This window comes from Dasypus novemcinctus, chromosome 5 (genome assembly GCF_030445035.2).
Source record: "Dasypus novemcinctus isolate mDasNov1 chromosome 5, mDasNov1.1.hap2, whole genome shotgun sequence".
Lineage (NCBI taxonomy): Eukaryota > Metazoa > Chordata > Mammalia > Cingulata > Dasypodidae > Dasypus > Dasypus novemcinctus.
In genome coordinates this window covers 11,914,155-11,938,676 of record NC_080677.1, presented here as the reverse complement: position 1 = coordinate 11,938,676, position 24,522 = coordinate 11,914,155, and the positions used below count along the sequence as shown (strand labels likewise).

Below are 24,522 nucleotides of genomic sequence, written 5' to 3'. Positions count from 1 at the left end.
AGGGCGTGTTACAGAATTACTGCCCTAGAGAAAAGGAAGTGGGCTTACCTTCCAGAGAAGGAAAGGCGAGAAGAGGAGACAGGAGGGGAGAGAGAGAGAAAGCGAGATTGGTGCTGGTCCAGGCAGGAGGCCGGCAGGTCGGGGGCTCTTGGCACCCCCCCCCCAGGCTGCCCGCACCCTGCTGCCCTCCCTCCTGCCAGCCACGCGCCACGCTCGCCATGGCCTCATGGGGACAGGGAGGAGAGAGACGGGTTGCCTTGCAGACTCGGATTTTGGGGGGACGGGGTGCTTCTCAGGGCAAGGGGAAACAGCGCGCAGCCTGCCCGCCCCATCCACTCTGGCCGTCCAGGCTGCCCCAGCCTCTTCCGCCTGTCTGGAGGCCACACCACCAGCCTGAGCCCGGGGACGGGGCCTTGGGCTGCCGCGGCGGGCCGAGCTTCTGCATCTGCTCCGGGCAGTCAGGAAACCACTGAGACCAGGGATCTACAGTGCGTCCCGAAGGGGTCCCTGGGGCTGGAGCTGCAGGGTCACCACTGCTTAGAAGGGGTCCCTGGGCCCACCCGGTCCTGCGCCATCTCTAACCCCGGCGCGGGCTCAGCATCTGCCGAACTAGCGTTCCGGATGATCCCGACACCTGCTAACCCCCGAGAAGCACGGCTCTCGGTCAAGGTTTCCCATCAAAGGTCCCAAGGTGGCAGCTCAGGGACGGGCCTGGGTGAGGACGGAGGTGGGCCAAGTCTCGGCTCCCGGCGGCACGTCCCCCAGCCGGCCACCTCGCTGGCCAGTTGCTTGGTGTGGGGGACCCCAGGACCCAAGCAGGACGGCCCGATCACCCACTGCGGTGGGCCGGGGTCTCAGCCCTCCCGCCTTCCTGCTACTCCTTCCAAAGATGTGCCCGAGGCCCCAGACGACCCCTGCAAGAGCTGCAGAGCAGACTTTCCATGATCAAGGAGGCACCCAGTGCAGCCAGGCGCCTTGGCCTGTTCTCTGCACCTGACCCCCGAGGACCGGGCCCGACGCAGGCCCTCGCCGATGCTGCGCGGCAGCCCTACCTAGCAGATGCCCGCTGCCTGGGGTGGCGCACCCACTCTTGCACAGCCGGTGTTAAACAGCGCTGCCTCCTGGCGGTTGAGATCCCCGGCCGCGGGGCAACACTGGCCCTCCTTCCCAGGCCAGTTCTGGGCACACAGCCAAGGGGCCCCCTGGTCGCCCCGGCTTCTCCGACGCTCAGGGCCGCGGGGGTCTCGCTCCCCCCTCCCGTGCCCAAAGCACACGGCGCGAGCAGATTCCGTCCCGCCTGAACGACCTCGCGGCGCTGGCCGCCGGGAACGCGTGCCCAGCCCCGGTCGGCCCGACTTACCGCGAGCCGTCCCCAAGCAGGCGGCACACTGAGCCAAGGGCACCGCGCTCAGCCCCAGGGCTCTGGACCCCCGGTTGCCGGCTGACCCTCCGGCCCGTGCAGGGGTGACAAGGGTGGGCCTAAGTCGACATTAAGCCTTACCGTGAAGGCTTAATCGGGCGGAGCAGAGACGAGAGAGCAAAACCCCCGGGTTCTGAAGGAAGGACCCCGCCAGTCCGCCCCTGCTGACTCGGGGAAGAGGGTCTTGACCCGCGCCCTGCAGGCAGAGCCAAGGGCGCGCCCTTTGGGCCATGCAGCCTGGCCGGTGGCGTCTCTGCCACCAGCCCGGCACCTGGCAGGAGGTGGCTTTGCAGCCCCCTCCACGCCCCGCAGGCCCATGGGGACTGAGGCAGACCTGGCGGCATTTTCAGTAAGGGCTTGCCTGCCGGGCTGCCCCTGGCCTTGAGATTAAGTTCAGATCCCTAGCGGGACCTACACCCACATCCCCAAACTACGTTACTCGAGCAACCTGCCATTCTGGGTGGGAAAACAGAAAAGAAGAGTTTCATGCTTCGGTAGGTGGGACATGCTGCACAACCCAGCCTTCCTCTTGGATTTGGAAAGGACCACTATCTACCTAAGGCTCTGAGAAGTCCTGCAGCCAGGACTCCGAGAGGCTTCAGTCAATCCTCAAAAGTTCTGCATTACGACGCCCCGCCCCCCCCTCCTTTCTACGCAGGCTCTGTGAATAAGTAATTGGGGGACCCTGACTATGCCGAGCAGCTGCCGCCCTCCCCCCGAGGAGGGAAGTGCAGGGCTGTGCCCTCCACCCGGGAGGCATTCCCAGCTCCTCTCCCAGACCTGGAGCCCTGCTGCTCCCACCCTGAAGCAGCCCAGCCTTCGCAGGTTAAATGCACCCACAGCACGGTAGGAGAGGCACCCCGACACCTGGCTGGGGCTCCCCGGCCCTGCCAGCGATGGCATCCCCCAGGAAGGCCACGACACGCTCTGACGGGGGGCCCCCGAGACCACCCCCACCGGTCTGCCCAGCGGGGGACCCCTGATGGCCAGGTGGGGGCTTGGAGGGGGTGCCTTTATGAGCCCCAGGGAGCCCTACACAGACACGGCCGCTGCTGGGCCCAAAGCGCCCTGGGCGCCCAGCCGGCCTCGGGAGCGCCGAACGCCAGGGCCAGACCCACGGCAGGGCAGCGTCACGCAGAGGCGGTGATCCGGGAACAGGGACCCCCAGCCGGGGGCCGGCTCCGGCGGCACTCGCTCACACCCTCTGGCCGGCCGCCCGTGACCGGCCATGCTGGGCTCCTCCTCATGCAGGACGCCCCTGCGCCCGGGCGGAGCCGGGGCATGCACGCGGCATGCAGGCCACCACGCGGCATCGGCAGGCAAGGCTGGCATTCGAGGCGGAGCTGGCACCCCAGTCCTGTGCCGTGGCCCTGCTTCCTGGGCTGCCCGGGAGCTGCTGGGACCTGTCCTGCCAACGCCCGGCCCTCCCTCCACTCGGGACGACCCCCGGGCCTCCCGCCTGCTGCCACATCCCCCGGGTTTAACTGCAGCACCCACGGCCCACGCAAGGGGGCGGCTTGGACCTGAGCTGCCCTCAGGGGGCCTGCGGGGGCTCTGGGGGAGAAGGTGCCGGCTGCTCACCCCCCACCAGCTCCCCGAGTTGGGGCAGGTCTTGGAGAGTGAGTCGAGGGTGCACAGCCAGCCCCCACCCCCCAGACCTCGGAGCATCCTGCCCCGTCACAATCGGCCACCTGAGGCTCCAAGGAGGCTGCCGCCCAAGGGTGCACGACCAGCCGTGGCCAGGTCCCGCCACCCTGAACGTGCACTGGCCTCGGCCAGGCCTGTGGCTGTGGACCCGAAGGCCTGGTGATCCCCAGGCCCCTGCACACTGGAAGAAATAGGCCAGAGGTGGCAGGGTCATGCCTGGGCCTCCTGAGAGCTGGGTCCCTGCATGGCCCCAGAAGGCAGGGGGCAGAGCCGCTGCCCCACATGGGGCCAGACAAGCAGGAGGGTCCCGGGACACCCCAGCCCTGCCCGGGGCCGAGGGCAGCCGCCGGGCTCGGACATGCAGGTGGGCACTAGGCAGCACCAGGTCACGGCTCCAGACCACAGCCCCCCACGCGGGCAGGCCCCTCAGCACTGCAGGCCGTGCAAGAGGCAGGCGAAGACGTCGGGGTACAGGTTGCTGAGGGCGACGCGGTGGGCCCAGGCCCAAGGGACATGGGGTCTCAGCGGCAGCGGGCAGGAGGGGGGCACCGACTGGGGCCCCAGCGGCTGTCACGGCGGGGCTCTGGCTTCTGGAGTCTTCCGGCCTGCCCCCCACTCTAGGGGTCTGGCCACCCCGACAGCAGACCCACAGCCTTCCTGGGGACCAGAGCCATTCTGACAGAGATCGTGGTGGAAAGAGGGTCTCCTACTCCCCAGCTCCCAGGGCCCAGAGCAGCGTCCTCTCAGGCCACTTCAGCCAAATGCACGCTGGCTGCCCTTAAGGGTCACCAGCCCAGCCCTTGTTTGAAGAAGAGGAAAGGGAGGCCCAGGAAAAGCTGGGCGGCCCCTGAGCCCTCCATGGGTGGTCTTGGCTGGGGTGAGTCCCCGCGGGCAGCCTCGCGTGTGACAGGTGCATGCTGACGGAGCTGACCGGGCAGGGGGGCAGCGGGCAGCGGGCGGGACACTGGTCAAGACACATCTACCTTGTTCCACCAGCCCCAGGGGGGCACCGGAGGCCGCGGCGGACATTGTGGCCGGAGCGGTGGTCTGTCTGCCCACTGTTAGCACCGGGTTAGAGACAGAGGGGCCGGGGAGGGGGAGCCGTGACGGTGGAGGGGTGGGGCAGTGGACACAGACATGTCAGGGTGGGCAGGGAGCCGTGTCGGGGGAGGGGGCAGGAAGGGAAGAGCGGGGGGAGGGGTGGGGGAGGACACAGGCGGGTGTGGGTGGGGGGTAGCCATGATGGAGGGGTGGGGAGGGGCCGACACGGAGGGGGGGAGCAAGATAAAGGAAGAAAAAAGACAAAGGAAGCAGAAGAAGGTTAGAGTTCAAGTTCAGGTGAGAGAGACTGTTGGCTCCAGGAGAGCGAAAACCAGGTCTGGGTCAGTCAGGTTTGAAAAGCATTTGCCTCCTTTCTCCGTAGAAAACCCCGGTGGGGGGCTTCTGGGTGAGCGGGGCCTGGGGGCAGCCAAGGCCATGAGGCCCCCATGGCAGCCCCCAGCACCAGCCAGTGCCAGGTGGCAGCGTGCAGCCCCCAGCGATGCAGGGCCACAGCGAGGGGATGGGCAGGGTGGGGGCACAGACGACAGAGCCGGCACGCACACACGACCACGGAGACGCCACAGGGACCCCAGTGCTCTTCCGGGGGGGCTGGGCCCCCGAGGACCCCCAGCCCGCAGCACCCCTCCCCGCTGGGCGCCCGGGGCCGGCAGCGAGAAGCAGGCTGCCTGACCCTGCTCGCTGAGCCCCGCTCGCCCCGGCCCTGCGGCCCCGTCGCACACACAGAACGGGGTGCCCAGGGGCTTCCACACAGGACGAGGGCGCAGAGCTGCCCGCCCAGCGCCTGGACGGACACACGGCGGAACTGCGGGCTCCGGGCAGCGGCAGACAGACACTCAGGGGGCGTGGGCTCCGAGACACAGGGGGGCGTCAGGACACAGACCAAGCACGGCACGGGGCTGCAGGCGGCCTCCTGGGGCCGCCTGGGGAGGCCACGGAGGGGCGCAGCCAGGGACCAGGTCTCCGCGGGCTGTGGGGGCCGAGGCCCGAGGCCAGGAGCAGGGGCCGGAGCGCACTGGAAGCGGCCGAAGAGACCGGGCGATGGACGGGAAGCGAGTGGGCGTGGCCATGGGCGTGGCCGCGGGAGATGAGCGGGGCAGCGACTGGCACGCCGTGTGGGCGTGGCCATGGGAAGTGGGCGTGGCCACAGGAGATGGGCGGGACAGCAGGGATAAACTGGGAAGTTGGGCGGGCGTGGCTGTGGGAAGGGCGAGGTGATGGGCGTGGCTGTGGGAGACCGGGGGAGAGGTGGACTGGGAAAGGGGTGGTGGGGGGCGGCAGAAATGGACGAAGGCGAGTGACAAACAAGGCAGCGAATGGGCGGGGCGGTGATGAGGCGGTGGGGAAGATGGGTGGGGCGGCTAGGAGCCGGGCATAGATAGGCAAGGCGATGGCGGCGATGGGCGGGGCAGCGGAGAAGAGCCCAGCGGTGATAGGCGGGGCTATGGGGGTGGGCGAGGCGGCGGCGATGAGCCCAGCGGTGATAGGCAGGGCTATGGGGATGGGCGGGGCGATGAGCCGAGCGGTGATAGGCGGGGCTATGGGGGATAGGCGGGGCTGGCAGCGATGAGCCGAGCGGTGATAGGCGGGGCTATGGGGGTGGGCGGGCGGGCGGCGGAGATGGGCGGGGCGGCCCCTGCGGCTGTCCCGAGTCTGCAGGTGGCACTCGCAGCTGGCCAGCGGGCGGGGTGAGGCGGCAGCTGCTCTGCCCTTCCTGGTGACACATGCCCTCACCTGAGAAGTTTCGCGTGGCCAGCATCGTGGTGAGGATCGCCCCCTGGGGAAGAAGCACACAGATAAGCCCAGCTTCTGCCGTTTGCGGGGTCCTGGCTCCTTGAAACTTACCAGCTGCACCCAGAGGGGTCACCTGCTTCCAGAACCAAAGCCGCTGGCTGGCTGGCCCCAGGGGACGGGCACAGCCCCTGCAGCCCCTGCTGGGCGACCCACACCCCACGGCTGCCTACCGCCCTGCTCTGCCAGCACCCCTCCCTGCACACTGCCAGGATAACCCAGGCCCCACATGGCTGGACCGGCCGTTTGGGGACTGCTCTGCCATTCAACAGCAGACTGAGGAAGCCAGGGCTCCTGGGGGACCCTCTCGTCGGGAGGTGACAGGGCCTGTCCTGGGCAGACACGGGCAGCTGGGGGGAGTCAGCTGGCCTTTCTGTGCCCGGTTCCTGCAGCGCCTGCCTCCTCAGGGGCCACCTGGCTCCCTGGCTTCGCACCCTGCACCCCTGCTTTCCTTACTACAACTTCCAAACTCGCTCAATCTGAGGAGTGATTGGTAAGAGTGCACAGGCCACAATGCTGCCACCCTCACACCCCCAAAACTCTTCTCTTCCAACACCTGGTCCCTGGGAATCCGGGACCCCCAGGTGTGGAACACATGGTATGGGCAAGACAACCCCGAGAAGGGGATGCTCAGGGGGCTGGTGGGGGGCATTTTGGGTTCCCAAGGGAAGGGCCCTTGGGAATGAATCCATCTGCCACGTTTGGTGTCCCGCCAGCAGCCTGCTGCCAGAATCGGTCACTCTCCTCCAATGCAGTGCTGCAAGGACAGCCTTCTCTGCTGCCCCCAGGCCCCTCCATCCCCCCAACAGGGGCTCTCCAGGGAGCCAGCACAGGCCCCTCCAGGGTGGCTACAGGGGGCCAAGGCCAGCGGTGCTTCCAGAACGAACCACAGAGACTGCAGGGTACCACCGCCCCTCCTGAGCGGGGGCAGGCACGCCCACCTTGAGCTTTCTCCGGGCGTTAAACTTCTTCAGGCATTCCACAGTCTCCTGTCTGTGCATCATGGAGGCCACGGTGGAGCGTTGCTGTGGGGAGAGAGGACGGTGACACGTCCGCAAAGGGCCCCGAGGCAGTCAGCGTGGAGTCACACTTAGGGGCCACCACGGACCGGGAGCCCAAAACCACCTGCCACAGCCCCACTCCTGACTGCGGGTCCCATCCCTGTCCGTGGGTGACCCCAGCCGCCCCTGCTCCAGCACAGCCTCGTCATTCCCCACAGCCTGCCACTGTCACACACAAACTTGGGGTCACCTCTGCATGCCCTCCAAGCACCCGTCTTCCCGAGATGAGGCCTGAACACACGCTTCAGAGACTGAAATCTCTGAAGGTCGCAAGGTCCGGGACTCCCCCCCCCCGGACATTCCCTGCAGGTATGGGGTCCCCAGGACCACCCTCCTGTGGGCTGCTGGCTCTGGGGGCCCCCCAGGATTGCTCGACTGCTCCCCTGCAGGCTCCGAGCCCCCAAGGACCGCACAGATCCCAAGTCCTCCCTCCCCCAGGAGACGGCCGGCGGGCACTGAAGTGACTTACGCAGACCCACGGGTGCTTGAGGGCCTCGTGGGCCGTGATGCGCTTGGCGGGGTTGATGGTCAGCATCTGATTGATGAGGTTTTTGGCCTCGGGAGTGACCGTGTCCCACTCGGGGGATGGGAACTAGAGGAGAAGGCCCGGGCGGCACCTGAAGCCCCCACCCGATGCCAGCGACACAGGGGGCGAGGGAGGAGGCTGTGCCCCACCTTTGCAGGGAGGTTCCCGGGTTGGGGTGGGGCGTGAGGTTCCCCTTGCTTGCTGGTGTGGCCTCGGGGGCTTGGCAGGACAGGGCCTGAAAGCTCAGGGCTGGAACCCTTCATCTGGGGGAACAGCCCACGTGCACCCCCCCCCACCAAGCTGCGCCCCCTGCCCAGAGGGGACGGCCCAGCGTGGACTCCACACTCACATCATAGGCTCCCGCCTTGATCTGCTGGTAGAGCTTGTGCTGGTCCTCGTCCCAGAACGGGGGGTAGCCCACCAGCAGGATGTACAGGATCACCCCTGGGGGCGGGGGCTGTGAGCGCGCAGCCCCGCCCGGGCCGCCCTCCCACCGCCCTCCACCATCCTGGGGGGCCCTGCAGAAGATGATGTCCTGCCGTGCGATGGGACCCGCTCGCCATCAGATGTGCTCCCAGGGAGCCCCTCTCCGCCCTCCCGGCACAGGCCCGGCCCCCCAGCTCCTTGCCACGCCCCCGGCTGGTGAGGCCAGTGTTTGCATCTCTACCAGCAACTCAAGAGTCACCGTTACACCACGAGCGCTGCACACACCCTGTGCCCGTGCCTCAACTCCCAGCCCAGCTGCAGCGCTGCCGCCAGGGTGACCCCGACATGTCAGGAGAACCATCTACAGCCCCCCGTCTTGCACCGGTGCTGGCGGCACGCAGAGCTGGGCGTTTGGGTGACAGCCATTCTCCACGGTGGCCTCACGTTAGCCCCCCCCCGCCTGCAGGGGAGCCCCGAGCACGCTGCGTCCTGCCCCGCGCCTCACCACATGCCCAGATGTCCACGGGCTTGCCGTACGCCTCCTTGCGCAGCACCTCTGGGGACAGGTAGCCCGGCGTGCCAGCGAAGCCTGGGGGCGAGGAGCGGGGTGAGCGCGGGCTGCCGAGGGCCCCCCCACCCCTGCCGGCACTCACCGAACCACGCCTGCTGGTCCCCCTGCACCTCGATGGCCAGGCCGAAGTCGGCCAGCTTGACCGCGGCACCCTTGCACTTGCTGGCCAGGAGCAGGTTCTCGGGCTGCGGCATCCCGGGGGGCGTGCGGAGACAAACAGGCCGTGGCAGTTTGCGGGGGCCCTGGAGGCCTGGCCCCCTGACTGAGGGGGTCCGCGGGGCTCATGTGCCTCCAGCTGGACCACCCAGACACTTCCTGCTGTCAGACCACCACCCGCCTCCGGGGTGGCCAGGAAGCCCAGAGAGGCCCAGGCTCTGGGGCCATCCCACCGGCTCCTGGACCAGCGACCCCGGAGCCCCTGGTGGGCGGGCACCCGCGCTGTGGCCCCTGCAGCATCCTGGCGGCTGGGGACCTCGCTCCACGTGCAGGAGTGCGGCCATGCCGATGAGACACAGCCCCTGGGGCTGCGTGGGCTTTCCCCTCGGCACAGAAGCACCCCAGGCCCCGAAAGGGACCCCTCAGAACGGGGGTGGGCCGGCTTGGGGGCTGCTGCCCAAGACCCCGCAGCCCAGAGCCGTGTGCCTAGAAGGGCCTGCACTGCCACCTGCCAGTCCTGCTGCCCGCCCGGCCGCACTCGATGCCCCCCAGGCGTGGGGCCCCTAGCCCCATGGGCACGGCCAGGAGGGCTGCCGTCCTGGGAGAGGCACGTGGCAGGCGACTCCCGCACACAGGCCTCCCACCCCAGGCTGTCCCCAGGCAAGGGCTGGCAGTGCTGACCCAAATGCTCCGCGCCGCTCGCCCGGCGCTGGGCCAGCCACGACTGTCAGGCCCACACTGCACGCGGCTTCCTGCGCCACCGAGAGCAAGGCCACCAGACGCTGCCTGGTCGACGCGCCGTAACACCCGCCCGAAACGGAGGCTTTCAACGCTGAGACGGGGCCGAGAACCAGAAAGGCATGGGAGACCCAAGTGGGAGGGCCTGTGCCCTCGGGGGCCAGGAGGTGGCAGGCTGGGGTCACGTCTGTCCCTGAGATGAAGTACCGGGGTCGCACTCGCCCTCAAGGTGACATGCTGGGGGTCACGCCCACCCCGAGATGACACCCACTCCTAAGTGACATGCCAGGGGTTATACCTGTCCCCGAGGTGACACACCGGGCCACCCACCCGAGGTGACACCTGGGGGTCATGCACGTCCCTGAGGTGACGGGGTCATGCATGTCCCTGAGGTGACACGCTGGGGTCGTGCATGTCCCTCAGGTGACAAGCCAGGGGTTGTGGGTGTCCCTGAGGTGATGCACTGGGGTCACCCACCCCTGAGGTGACATGCTGGGGTCATGCATGTCCCTCAGGTGACAGGCCAGGGTCGTGTATGTCCCTGAGGTGACATGCTAGGGTCGTGTATGTCCCTGAGGTGACAAGTCAGGGGTTGTGTGTGTCCCTGAGGTGATGCACTGGGGTCACCCACCCCTGAGGTGACACGCTGGGGTCGTGCATGTCCCTCAGGTGACAAGCCAGGGGTTGTGGGTGTCCCTGAGGTGATGCACTGGGGTCACCCACCCCTGAGGTGACACGCTGGGGTCATGCATGTCCCTCAGGTGACAAGCCAAGGTCGTGTATGTCCCTGAGGTGACACGCTGGGGCCCTGTTTGTCCCTGAGGTGATGCGCTGGGCTCTCGCCATCTCGACCGTCAAGCAGCTCCCTGGCAGCTCCACCAGGACCTGGCACAGGGTGGGAGTACGGGAATCTCTGTCCCAAGCCAGAGGCTGCTGGCCCCCTCTTCCCCACATGGGAGGAGGAGGGCTGGGGACCACCAGGCCAGGGTGCGCAGCGTTCCTGGGAAGCTGGGCACAGAGGTCCCTCGGGGCCTTCCCAGGGAGCGCCTGGCCCTGGGTGCAGTCGGGGCCGCTTCAGGACTCAGGTCCTGCCACCGGCCCTGGCCCAGGGAGCACCCAGCCAGGCGCCAAGGAGGGCAGGAGGCAGGCCACACCGCCCAGCTCCCCGGCTCCCGGGGCGGCGGGGGACAGGGCCTGTGCCGCGCCCGCCTGTCTACACTGTGCCAGTGGCCCCACCCCGAGAGCCGGCACCGCCTCCCCTCCGTGGCCTGCGCAGCCTCGCCTCTTGTGGTCAACGCGCCCCAGGGTGGGTTTCTCTCCACGGGAGGGGTGACCCCCACGCCCAACGAGGGAGGTGGGGCCACAGGCCTCTGCCGCCTCCTCATCCCCATCTTTTCCTCTTCTCAGGAGGGATCCTATCTGCTCCCAGGTCACACCTGGGCTGGAAAGAGGTGCTGCCTCAGTTTCTCTCGGCTGTGATGAGGTCAGGGCATGAGGCGAGCATGTCACCAGCCCGTGCCCAGGACCACGAAGGCCTCGCGGAGGACCCTGCCAACACCCCACCTCCCCGAGAGCCCAGCAATGACAGAGAGCGGGGTGGCACGAGAGGACAGCTGGACAGCCACACAGGTGGGCCCTTGGGGGTGCGGGGTGGGCAGGTGGGGGCCTGCAGCTCCCAGAGGCCACACAGGCCGTGCCCCCTGCCTGGCTCCCCCCGGGGCACTGCAGGTGTGCGCCGGGCCCCTGCTGCCGCCCCAGGGAGGGCGCGGTCCCCGATCAGCCCTGGGCAAGTCCCCTCCCCAAGGCCACCAGCACTCAGACAAGTGGGGCGATAAGCCAGGGGCACACATTGCCCCCAGGAGAAAAATAGGCCCTGGCAAGCCCTGGAGAGCGCTGGGGCTCAGGAAGGTGGGGGGAAGGGGAGGGACTCATACTGAAGCCTCTGTGCCCCCAGCTGCCTTCCCAGCCCTGTTTCCCGCCACCCTGGCCGGGAGAAGCTTCCTCCAGGACAGTCAGCTGCTCTGCCCAGAGCGGCAGCCTCGGATGGCCGCCTCAGAGAAGGGGGGCCCCACTGCACCCCAGCACCTCACTGCACTGCCACTCCTGGAGGCCCAGGGCCTAGAAGTGCCTGGTGGGTCTCTGAGCTCATCTCTGCCAGATGCCCCTGCAGGCCAGTGGGGCTCAGGGGGCCACGTGGTGGCTGCACGCGCACACACGTTCACACACACAGTTCTCTGTGGGGGTCACACACGCACACACACGGTCCTCTGTAGGGAGCACACATACATGCATGCACAGATAGTCCTCTACGGGGATGCATACACAAGCATGCAAACATGTACACACAGGCACACACATGTATGCATGCATGTGCACGCACAAGTCCTCAGTGGGTGTACGCACATGCATGCACAATGCACACATGCACACACAGCCTTCCATGGAGTGCACACACATGCATGCACACATGCGCATGTGCACACGTGGACATGCACACACTCCTCTGTGGGATACACACATATGCACGCACATGTACACGTACACATGTGCAGTCCTCCATGGGGTGCACACATACACACGCTTATGTGCGCACACATGCACACACGATCCTCCGTGGGGTGCACACACACACGCATGCATGCGCACACACGCACACAGTCCTCCGTGGGGGGCACGCGGGCAGGACCTGCCGCGTCCTGCACCAGCCCTGGTGGTGGAATGAGGACAGGCGCTGTCCTGCCAACCAGGCCTCCTTTAAACCCACATGCAGTACAGAGACGGACGGACGGACGGACAACAGACGATAGGGCAGGGTGGGGACTCACCTTGAGGTCTCTGTGGACGACCCCCATTTGGTGGCAGTGGAGAACCGCCTCCAGGATCTGCTGGATGCAGTGACTGCATGCAAACACCAGGGGGCGTTAGTGCGAGGGTCGTGGCAGGGGGGCTTGGTGGGGGGGCGGGGGCCCAGGCCATTCTCAGGACCTACAAGGGGGTGGGGGGGTGGAGACCCTCAAGGTCCTCTCTGGGAAAGGCGCCTAGAAATGGTGGGAGTCAGGTGAGAGCCCAGGAGGCCGCGGGGGGGGGGGAGGGGGGGGGAGGGGGGCAGGGCCTGCAGCTCTCTGCTTCGTCTGGAGATGGTAAGACAACAGCAGCAGGCAATGGGGAAGAGAGGGAAGGAGGAGCCAGGGTGGTAGGGGGAGCACAGATGTGGGGAGGGGAATGGGAAGAGGGAGAGGAGAAGAGTATATAGCAGTGGAAGGGGGAGAGGTGGGGGAAGAGAAGGGAAAAGGAGAAGAGGAGGGGGACAGGAGGGGGATAGGAGGGAGAGGGGAGAGGAGGGAGGAGGAGAGGAGAGGAGGAGGAGATGAAGGGGACAGGAGGGAGAGGGGAGAGGAGGGAGGGTGGGAGGAGGGGGCAGGAGGGGGAGAGGAGGGGGGAGAGGAGTGGGAGGGGAGGGTGGGAGGAGGGGGCAGGAGGGAGAGAAGAGAAGCGGGGGAGAGGAGGGGCAGCAGGGGACCACTGCCTTGGGCTGGGTGTGGGGTGCAGAAGGTGCCCGTGGAGCAGTGTGACTCTTGGGGCAGGGGTCCTCAGCTGGTTCAAGGCGTTCCCATGAGGGAAGGGGAGGCAGGTCAGCAAAAGGCCTGGAGGTGCCGCGCCCCCCCAAAGCAGGCCGCCTGCTGGGCCCCGGAAGCGGGGGAGGCTGCCAGGTGGGGCCTTCCCAGAGCACCCGCTCCCTGGGCTGGCGGCAAACCTGGCCCCAAGCCAGAGTCGAGCCAGAGTCCTCCCGGCGAGCAGACAAGCTCCAGGGCGGCTCTGGGAGGGGGGTGAGGACGGGAGGGGCCCCAAGGCTGGGAGGGCAGGCAGGACCTCCTCAGGGCAGGTTTGAGGGCCACGGGGGAGGCGGCCCCTTCCCCATACGGCCCCCACCCTTCTGGCCACAGACCAGCCTCCACGGCATGAAAAATCAAACCCCAGTGTCCGCCCAGAAGAAACCACAGACCCAGGATTCCTAGGCGGTGACATATTGCTGAAGCATCCGGGGCTCGGAGGGGCCCGGCAAACCCAGGAGGAGATGCCCTTGGCCGGCCCTCTCCCCTCCAGGGCACCCCCTGGGGGTAGGGGGCCAGCGTCCTGTCGCGCCACGCAGAGCCTTGCCCTGCCCACGAGGTCGCCTGCCCAGAGCAGGATGCCCCGGGAGGGCGCCCTCGCTGCCCCCGCCTCCTGCTAGAGCCCGGGTCCCCACGGGCCCTCCTCCTGGCCCCAGGGAAGCATGCGGACTCACTCGCACCGCGGCAGTGCCCCGCCAGGCCCTCTCCTGCGGTTGGGAAGGCCAGTGGTCGGAGACGGAGGCCAGACGGGGCCGTGGCCACCCCATCCCCAGTGCGGGCTGCGCCCCAAACTTGGCCCAGGAGTCCGGGCCGAGCAGAGGACGCCCACTTTCCCGGCCCTGGGACCTGCCACCTCCCTCAGGCCCAGACCACAGCCCCGGGAGGGGCCTGGGCGAGCGGCAGCCAGAGTTCCAGGGCCTGGCCTGATCCCCGCGATGCAGAAGGGGGCTCCCCAGCATGTGCTCAGGCCCCGGGGGTCCCAGCCAGAGGTACGGACCAGCCACGGCAGGCGCCCACGGAGACCGCGCTGTACAGCCTGGGCACGGAGGCCTCCTCCACCCTGCGGCCCTGGGTGGGGAGCAGCGCCCCCCGCACAGCTCCTCGGCACCCACGGCCAGATTGGGCCGCGCTCGGGGGCCCTGGTTCTGCCCCAGGGGGTGAGCGCCTTGTTCTCTAGAACCCACCGCATGTCCCTCCCTCCCTGCCCGCAGGCCCCATGCGTGTCCCCAGCCGCCCGAGGCCCAGCCCATCTTGGAGCGCTTTCCCAGGGGCCCCTGTGGGTCCTCGGACGCCAGGCCAGGCACAGTGCGCTCACGCGTCCCTCCGCGCCTCCCAGAGCACCGAGGGCAGGAACTGGCACGTCCTCTGGCACGGCGTGGCTCAGACCTCACAGAGGCCACCCACGGCAGACGCCGGTCGTGGTGCTGGCTCACGCCGGCATCTTCTTGTCTTCGTCCTGAACCTCTCCTCCAGGCGCCCTGGATGCAGCTGCTGCCTTCTCCCAGCCAAGCCTGGTGCCTGACTTACAGTGAGATGGAGCATCTGGTTCGTTTTTTTTTTTAAAGATTTATTTTATTTATTTCTCTCCCCTTGCCCCACCCCCCCAGTTGTCTGTTCTGTGTGTCTATTTGCTGCATCTTCTTTGCCCGCTTCTGTTGTCAGAAGCACGGGAATCTGTATTTCTTTTTGCTGCATCATCTTGTGGTGTCAGCTCTCCGTGTGTGTGGCACCATTCCTGGGCAGGCTGCACCTTTCTTCGTGCTGGGCGGCTCTCCTTACAGGGCGCACTCCTTGCGTGTGGGGCTCCCCTACGTGGGGACACCCCTGCGTGGCAGAGCACTCCTTGCACGCATCAGCACTGCGCATGGGCCAGCGCCACACGAGTCAAGGAGGCCCGGGGTTTGAACCGCGGACCTCCCATGTGGTAGACAGACGCCCTAACCACTGGGCCAAGTCCGCTTCTCAGCGTTCGGTTCTTGAAGCCGATCGTTCCTGGGCCTGTGAACCTGTCGTAGGTGCGGCCTTTTGAGGCCTCTGATGGGCCTGCATGGCCCAGGGGGGTCCCGGTCCTCTTACTGGCGTCCTTCATACGCAGGGGAGTGGAAAGCCGCCGACACGGAGGAGCGCCGCAGCGACAGGGGGCCTCCCGACGCTGAAGCCAACGAACCGGGGAGAGGAAAGCCGCCGGCGGAGCAGCCCGAGGCAGAGCTGGCGAAGAGGCCCGAGGAAGACGCGGGCACCGCCGTGCCGCGACCGCCACGTGAGCTGGGGAGGAAGTGCGCTTGGAGGAGACGGGGCCCTGGGCCTCGCCCCACGGAGGAGTCCGGGATCGCTGGTGGATGATCTCCGGTGAGCCGGCATCTCTGACGAGGCCTCGACTTGGACGTTTTCAAGCCTCGGACGCGTGAGCTTTGAACCTAGTAAATCCGCGTCGTGGCGGCCGAGGCGTTTCCGGCGTGTTGCTCCCAGCAGCGTTCGGCAAGTTAAAACAGATGGCCAAAAACTTCTGTGGTGTCAACGAGTCAGTCTACCCACATCGTCGACCGGCATGTCTAAGACGGGGCTGGGCCCTCCCAGCAACGCCGAATCCAAACCGACACCAGAGACGCAGCGAATGCGCCTTCCGGAGCCTGCACGGTTCCCACGAGGACGTCACAGGAGACCACGAACGCGGCGAAACCGCTCTTGACGACAGTCTGTGGCCCACCCGCCCGGCGTGTCTACAGGAACACCAGAGCTGCCCGCGGGCGCTGCCTGCGCCGTCACACCGCGCCCGTCCTGGGCGCACGCCTGCCCGAGATCCTCAGAGCAGGTGCAGCTGCTGTCCCCACGCGTCAAGGGCTGGACAAGACGCTCGCTGGCCTCTCTTAGCGGGGCCCGTGACCGTTTCGTGGCACGAACGAGAATTCTACACTGAACGTGGTGCTGGGGCGGCCCCGGGACCCCCAGCTGTGGCCCTCCCCCGCCCCAGCATTCCCGGGTCTGACCACCTTGACGCTGGGCGACCCTGCAGCGGGTTGGGGCGGCCAGGGCAGGGAGAGCAAGTCTGGCCACGGCAGCCCCGACCCTAGGGCCCCCGGGGGCCGGGCCCTTGGCAGGGAGAAGCGACAGGCCATGGGCCGCGGCACCTCCGGACAAGGTCCTGCTCAGCACTGCCGGCCCCTCTGGCCTCCTAAGGTTCTCAACAGGCCAGAACGTCACTTTGGGGGTGAGAGCGGCCGCCGCGCTGGCCCCGGGGGCTCCGGAGCGCATCTTGTCTCGCGCCCGCCGCCTTGCCGCCCGCTGGGCCCCCGGGGCCTTCCCCAGTGGGCTCATCAGAACTTCATTTCCAGGGTGCGCTTCCTCGGCCACCGTTCCCGAGCCGCGCGCCTTTTCAGCTTGCGTGTGCGTGCTTTCCCCAAACAGGCTCTAAATGTCCTGAAATTTGCTCTCCTTGGCTGAAGAAAGGGCACATAGCCCCGTGAGTTTCCTCACAAACTCTACCATGAAAATCCCACCTCTTGGAGAGAAAAGAGTTTCAGAAAAACCACTTCCGTGTCGCTCGGTCCTCCCGAGGCACAGCCCGCGCAGAAACGCCCGGGACGCTCCACCTGCGGCAGCAGCAGGCTGCGGCCGGCCGCCGGGGGCTCAGCACGACCCCCATTGGGGGCGGCTCTGCCACCCGCGTGGGGCGCGCCGCCCGTGCCCACCGCGCAGGCCGCCCTCGGCTCCCATCTTCACCCACCCTTGCTTGCTCGGAGGGGGGAGCTCCACAGCAGCCCCTTCCTGGCCGTGACCCTGCCGGAAGCCCAGCCCTCTAGGGGAAGGTCCTCCCACAGGGTCACGGGCGCTGGGGCTCCCGTCCCCAAGGTGCCACCAGGCCCAGCTGCCTAGAGGCAGACGCAAGAACGCCGAGACCCAATTCAGGCCGGGGGCACCTGGGTCTCGAGCGCACGTCTCCCTCCGGCCAGCGGGTCCGATGGGACACGAGGAAGACGGGGTGTACGTGGGTCACCTCCACGGCTCCTCGCCACCCCACAGCCTTTGTGGCCCCTCCCTGCCCCCCTGCCCCCCCGGGCCTGCCCCGCCGAGTGCCAGTCCCTGCGAGCGCAGCAGGGTGGTCCCAGGAGGAGCCGCCTTCCGCCCAGAGCCTACTGCTGGGGCCCCTTCCGAGGGGGTCCAGATGCCAGAGGGCTCTCCACACGGGGATGCAGGTGCCCGGGGAGGAAGCTGGCGCCTGCCCTGCTGCTGGGGCACGGGTGTGGGCACCCCGTCCCAGGCGGGGCTCCTCTCGCCGTGCGAGGCCTGCCTGGCCCATGGTGCTGCCCAGCCGGGGTGGGGGGCGCTGTGTCACCCACCCAGAGAGAGGACAGGGCGGGCGCCCGCTGCAGTCGGGACCCCGGCCCCCGAGCCCATGCTGGGGGATGGAGCATGTGTGTCATCGGCGCCCCGGCCACAGGGGGCAGTCCAGGGCGAGGCAGGTGGCAGGCTGGTGCTTGAGAGGACACATGGGGGGCCGGGGGGGGGCAGGAGTGGGGAGCAGGAGAGCATCAGAGACGAGACAAGGGGGGGACAGGCCAGGGAGGAGGGGAATCAGGCGTGGCCCCGAGGGCGGCAGGTGCAGAGGGGTCACACGCAGGCAGGGGGCCGGGGGGGGGGGGCCGGCAGAGGCCCTGAGGCCAACGAGCCTGGGGCGCTCAGCCGTCCCAGCAGGGAGATGACCGCCAGTGCCGGCCCGGAACGGCTCAACAGGGGCCGAGACGCGGGCCTCCCCGCTGGCAGCGCAGGCTGCGCCCCCCCGCGGGCTTTTCCTCCGGCACTTCAGGCAGGACAGGGCTGCCTGGCTCTGCTCTGTGCACGCCCCCCTAAAGGGGACTGTCCACTCCCGGGCTGTTCGGGGCAGCAAGAGATCCTTCTCAAGGACCTCAGGAAAGGAGACCCATCCCCAAGCCCCCGAAGGCCACCTCCATCCAGGGAGAGGGACCCGTGAGCAGGGCGCCCTGCACCGCAGAAGCGCGGGAAGCTCATTTTGTGAAACAACTTTTTTCTTGGTTACGAGAGTCAGGCTGATGCTGTTTTTTTTGAAAACAGATTTTTCTGAGAAAGTTAAAACTGTCCATAAATCCGCTGGGAGAGACCCATGGCCAACCTTCTTTTAGGAACGCACTCCCCTTTGCGGCTGCGGAGCATGGCACGGGGCTGGGGGGCGGCGGGGCCAAGAACCCCCCACGCCAGCGTCCCGGGCCGCCCCCGGGCTGCATGCCTCCTGCTTACAACGGCCCCCGCGGGCCACGAGGGCGTCGACTGCTGCTGTCTGACGTCTCCGACGGGGTGTCCCGCCTGTCCCGCCACCGAGCCACCAGGTGCAAATGGCCATCTCTGAGGCCACCAGCCCTCCCCAGCCCCGTGGGGGCTGGGCCCAAGCAGGGGGCTGCCGAGGTGCCCTTCCTCACACCCCAGCGTCCTGGCGCCGCCGCGGGAGCCTGCGCACAGGGACCTGGACGCAGAAGAGGCCCCCATTGCCCCCGGAGGTGGCGGGGGGCTCAGAAGGAGACCCAGCTGGCCCCTCACCAGCCACCCACCAGCAGAGAGCCCCACTACTCCCTTCTCAGCACCCATGGGGGGCCCGGGCCCTGGGAGGGCTCCATGGCTGGGGTTGCCTGGCCCTTTCTTTGGAGAAGCATCCGGAAACTGCCACATGGTGCCTAAAGGGTCAGCCAAGAATGCTGCGACGGACGTGGGCTGAGGCGTCCAGCAGAGTGGGGAGGACAGCAGTGAGTGAGCCTGCTTGTGCCCCTCCCCGGCAGCCCTCCCTGGAGGGCCCAGCCTGGGGTCAGCGCCCCCAGGGCCGAGGCAGGCTGTCCACCCATGGAGGCCTCGCCCTCACCTCCCTGCAGGGCCCAGGGCTCGCCTGGCCCAAGAACCACCGCCCACCCTGGCCACCACCCAGCAGGAGGCGCCCAAGACCAGAGGCTGCCTGGCCAGGAGGGGACAGCGTACACAGGGACAGTCACGGGAGTGAGAAGAAGGCCCAGGGGTGGCCTGAGTGAAGGAAGGGTGGGAGGGGGCAAGGGAACAGGGAGGGAGGGGGAGGCGGGGGGAGGGCAGGACGGTGTTGGCTTGGTGCTCACCTGGCATCAGCCTCGCTGTAGTACTCTCTGGCCACAATGTCCTCAAAGAGCTCCCCACCAGTGACCCTGAAGGAAGAGCACACTGGAGTCAGTTCCTGGAGACCTCCCTCATCACCACCACTACCACCACCACCTCCAGCTCCACCACCACCACCTCCAGCTCCACCTCCACCTCCACTACCACCTCCAGCTCCACCACCACCACCACCACCTCCAGCTCTACCACCACCTCCAGCTCCACCATCACCATCACCACCTCCAGCTCTACCACCACCTCCAGCTCCACCACCACCACCACCACCTCCAGCTCCACCACCAACTCCAGCTCCATCACCACCTCCACTACCACCTCCAGCTCTACCACCTCCAGCTCCACCACCACCTCCACCACCACCACCTCCAGCTCCACCACCAACTCCACCACCACCACCCCCAGCTCCACCACCAACTCCACCACCACCACCCCCACCTCAGCTCCACCACCACCTCCAGCTCCACCACCACCACCACCTCCAGCTCCACCACCACCTCTGGCTCCACCACCACCACCTCCAACACCACCTCCACCTCCACCACCACCTCTGGCTCCACCACCACCTCCGGCTCCACCACCACCACCTCCAACACCACCACCACCTCCAACTCCACCATGACCTCCACTACCACCACCTCCTGCATATAACCACCATCACCACCACCATCATCTCCAACATCATCATCACCATCTCCATCACTACAGTTTCTCTCATCACCACCAACAACTCCACCCACCACCATCTCCTGCTTGTAATCACCATCACCACCACCACCACCTCCATCATCATGGTCACCCCATGCATCACCACCAGCACCTCCACAGACATCACTACCACCACCACCACCACATCGCCACCACTAAGTCCACTCACCACCACCCCCTTTATATAATCACCATTACCCATCACCACCATCCCACCACCACCACCAACTCCACCTACCACCCCTTCCATCACCACCATCACCACCACCATCTCCTGCTTGTAGTCACTACTACCTGCCATAACCATCTCCATCACCTCCATCACCACCACATCTCTATCATCATCACCACCACCATCACTATGACTTCACCATCATCACCTCCATCACCACCAATGCCACGATCCCCAACACGGCTACCATAGCCATCTTCACTGCCAGTACCTCCTACCACAACCACCCCCTATGCCACCATCACCAACTCCACCCTACCACCATCCTCACCTAGGACTTGACAGCTTACCCAGTGCTCACTCGCACGAGGCTATTTAACATTCTAATTCTCACAGTCATCCCGAGACATTGCTATTATTGCACTCAGGTGACAGACAAAAAGACTGAATTTCAACCCTCTAAGTGACCTGCCACGAGCCAGGCTCTGCAGTGCTCCACCCAGGTCCCGAGAAGGTCTGGTTTCCCTTCTCAGGCCACCCGGGGCCAGCGCTGTGGCCCTCACAGCAGGAGCACAGGGCCAGAAAACACGGGGGCTGGACCTGCCTCTGCAGTGGCCTGCGGCTCAAAGTGCTCGAAGCCCCTCTCCAGCGGGGAGCAGAGAGGCGGGGGCAGGCTGGCGTCCAGCAGCACATCCTTGTGCCGTGTGCCTCTGCCAGCGAGCGGGCGGTGGGCAACAGTCCAGATGGACCAGGGCTCGGGCTGTCTGGGGGGGTCTGGGCACTTGGAAAGGGTCCCTGGGCTGGGAAACGGGAGGGACATGGAACAGGGCATGAAGAAGCCATGGGGTGCACGCAGGAGCCACCCCTGGGCCTGCCCAAGAACCCCACCCGACCCAGCAGATTGGAGCCTGCTGGAAAACCCTGAGGAGGTCTGCCAGCTCCCGGGCTGCCCTCTGCGTGCCTGTGGAGCCCCCGTATGCCTGCGTGCACGGGGAGCCTCCTGTGTGCCTGCGAGCTATCTGTGTGTACACGTGTGCCCGTGTGGGTGTGTAGCAGGAAGACCCAATGCCAGGCCCAGCTCAGGAGCGGGCCAGGCCCCCGCTTGCTCTGGTGACTCTGCTGTCCTGTGGGTGGCCCATTCCAGGGCCTCGGCCCCCTTGAGCCTGAGCAGCCCTGCCCAGAGGGCAGAGATGGGCCCACCAGGCTTCCTGTGTCCTCAGAAAGCTCCAGGCTATGCCCACGGCTGCTGGGAGAATCCGGAGTCCCCACTCTGGCCAGGGAGCCTCATGCTGCTCCAGGAAGGCCCTGGAGGGGGCCAGCGTGCCTGCACCCATCTTTTGCCCAGGCACCCACGACCCCGGGAGCCCACTGACCTGGGCAGGGCTCTGGGCCTGCAGCCCCTTCCCCTGGGCAGGCAAGTGTGCATGTGCCGCTCAGTTCCCAGCCCGGGTCCCCAGGCCCCCGTGACATTCCCATCAGTCGACCCCCCAGGTTCCACAGAGCACCCACACTGCCCAGGGGCCTCTGTGGTCTCCTGCAGGTAAGGCTGAGCTGTGCCCCCAGCTCGGAAGCCAGCCTGGGCCTCGTGACACCGGGCAAGGCAGGCAGGGTGGGCACAGGATGGCGGCACGGCCCGCGGCCTCCGAGGGCACCCGGTCCACCACGGGCTGCCTCGGCTGGGCCAGGCTGGCTCCGATACTCAGACACCTGCGGACGAGTGCGTCCTCCGGGAAGTGGGGGACCATCGGGGTGGCCCAGAGACACTGCCGGTCCCCCGCGGCGCGGGCTTCCGCAGGGCCCTGGACCACCGTGTCGCAGGCCGCCCTCCTCCTCTGCCCCTTCTGTGCTCACCGCGGCTTCCTGCTTCCTGTCCAGCTGCCAAGCCCCTGCTCCTGCCGCCCTGGGCTTGGCCCGGCCTCAGAGACTAGTAGCCCGCCCAGCGCACGCCCACCCCCATGCACGCCTGCCCAGCACACGCCAGCCCCATGCACACCTGCCCCATGCACGCCTGCCCCATGCACGACCCAGCGCATGCCTGCCCAGCGCACACCCGCCCCGTGCACACCCGCCCGCCCAGCACCTGCCTTCCCGCCCAGTGCCTGCCCAGCACACGCCTGCCCCATGCACGCCTGCCCAGCGCATGCCTGCCCAGTGCACACCCACCCAGTGCCCGCTCGCCCAGCGCCCGCTCGCCCAGCACATGCCCGCCTGCATGCACGCCCGGCCCCATGCATGCCTGCCCAGCAACCGCCCGCCCAGTGCCTACCCAGCGCACACCTGCCCCCATGGACACCTGCCCAGCGCCCACCCACCCAGCACACGCCTGCCCCATGCACACTCCAGCACACGCCCACCCGGTGCACACCCCTGTGCATGCCCACCCAGTGCACACCTGCCCCCATGCATGCCTGCTCAGCACACACCTGCCCCGCACACACCTGCCCCATGCACGTCCCAGTGCATGCCCACCCTCGCGCACACCCACCCAGTGCACACCTGCCCCCACGCATGCCCGTTCAGCACAAGCACACGTCCATTCACACCCCATACCATTCTCATACCCTCTCCCATCCACTCACAGCCATTACACACCCACAACCCATCCTCACACTCCTTCCCATTTTCACACATCCTCACTTGCCCTCCCATCCACTCACACACCCATTACACACCCACACACCAATCCTCACACCCCCCTCCCCTCCTCACACCCATTTCACACCCACACCCCATCCTCACGCCCATTACGCACCCCTGCACCCACCTACCATCCACTCACACACTCACACTTGCACCCCAAGTGCCTTCCCACCCCACCCTCCCCATGCATGTGCGTGCACGCACACGTTCTCACATGCCCTCTCTTCCTGTCTCCCCCAGGGCCAGGAGCCACCCGCTCCCCTGCACCCAGTGGTTCCCGTTCCCTGTGGAACACAGCTGGGTGGTGGCTGGTGGGACTGAGGCTCAGAGGGCAGCAGCGGCCCCCCCTCAGGGGCCACGGACCTGGCATCAGGCACTCACTCACAGCCCGGCAGGAGCGGCTGCTGCCCGTCACCACAGTGGACCGGGGGCCTCGCGCTACACCAGCGAGGCTAGGGGAGGCACCCCATGGGGGCAGCAGGAGCAACCTGTGGCCAGGGGCGCCAAGGCCCCCGCAGGCAGCAAGGCCCCAACCGGGCCAGCCATTCACTCGAGGGGTGAGAGCCCCTCCTCCAGCACATCCCACCACAGCCACGCCAGAGAGCGGGGAGGGGCGGGCAGGAGGGCCTGAGAGGGCTCGGAGGGCACAGGGGGACACGGGGGGCATGGGGAGGGCTGGAAGGACACAGAGGGACACAGGGAGGGCCAGGAGAGCACGGGGGGACACAGGGGGCATGGGGGGACATGGGCGGGACGTGGGGAGTGCCAGTAGGGCACGGGGGGACATGGGGGGCCTGGGGAGGGCATGGGGGGACATGGGGGGGACACGGGGAGGGCTGGGGAGGGCCGGGAGGGCAAGGGGGGACATGGGACACGGGGGGGACATGGGGAGGGTTGGGGAGGGCTGGGAGGGCAAGGGGGGACATGGGGGGTACACGGGGAGGGCTGGAAGGACACGGAGAGACACAGGGGGGGCCAGGAAGGCACAGGGGGACACGGGGAGGGCCAGGGGGACACGGGGGAACATGGGGGGGCCTGGGGAGGGCCGGGAGGGCATGGGGGGACATGGGGGGGACACAGGGAGGGCTGGGACACGGGGGGGGCACGGGAGGCTTGGGGAGGGCCAAAGGGACACGGGGGATATGGGGAGGGCCGGGAGGGCACAGGGAGGGACAAGGGGGCATGGGGGACATGGGGAGGGCTGGGAAGGCACGGGGGGCACAGGGAGGGCCTAGGGCAGCCACAGCCCGGGGTCAGGCGCCACGCCGCGCAGGCTAAGGCCTTGGGCCCTGCCCACCCAGTTCCTGGCACTGACTCCGGAGCCACTAAATGTAGCACTGCCCCCCCACCTCCGCGGGCGCTGCCATCAGGGCGGTGAGGTCTCCTGAACCCCGAGGTGGGAGGCAGCTGAGCCTCCACACGGCCCCACGCCTTCTCGCTCAGCGCCACAGCCTTGCTCGCTTGCACGCTCACACCTGCTCATGCCCAACAAGCAATGCACGTACACTCACAGCATGCCATTCACACGCTTACATGTGCCCACTGACACTGGCACACGCCCGTACACTCACGTACCTACACGCTGCACGCACATGTCCACACTTGCACACATGCACTTGTGCTAACACACCCACATCCACCCATGCATGCCTGTCCACCCACTCATACTAATTCCATGCATGTACAGTCCTGCATGCTCACACAGGCTCCACTGGCACACACACCCTCGCCCACTGAGTCACATATGCAGCCTCCCACTTGCACACTCAGAGTGGCACTCACCCTCACACACTCATACCCACGTGCTCACACTCATACCCCTACACGTGCATGCACGCTCACGCCAGCCATGCAG

At 67.3% G+C, this 24,522-nt stretch overlaps 1 protein-coding gene across 13 annotated transcripts in view; it reads right to left on the bottom strand.

Moving 5' to 3' along the window:
* CAMK2B (calcium/calmodulin dependent protein kinase II beta) overlaps window positions 1-24,522 on the bottom strand; it is a 113,714-nt gene that overhangs the window by 18,508 nt on the left and 70,684 nt on the right. For 7 of the 13 annotated variants that reach the window (XM_058296695.1, XM_058296687.2, XM_058296694.2 and 4 more), the window contains exons 5-12: window positions 19,117-19,182; window positions 12,221-12,293; window positions 8,584-8,686; window positions 8,436-8,519; window positions 7,854-7,948; window positions 7,448-7,570; window positions 6,859-6,942; window positions 5,861-5,903 (exon numbers count right to left, since the gene is read on the bottom strand). In XM_058296695.1, coding sequence (XP_058152678.1) covers window positions 5,861-5,903; window positions 6,859-6,942; window positions 7,448-7,570; window positions 7,854-7,948; window positions 8,436-8,519; window positions 8,584-8,686; window positions 12,221-12,293; window positions 19,117-19,182 — 671 coding nt within the window. Of the gene's footprint in view, window positions 1-4,050; window positions 4,126-5,860; window positions 5,904-6,858; window positions 6,943-7,447; window positions 7,571-7,853; window positions 7,949-8,435; window positions 8,520-8,583; window positions 8,687-12,220; window positions 12,294-19,116; window positions 19,183-24,522 lie in introns of all 13 variants that reach the window. The other 6 variants (XM_058296692.1, XM_058296693.1, XM_058296685.1 and 3 more) reach the window with 1 other exon arrangement.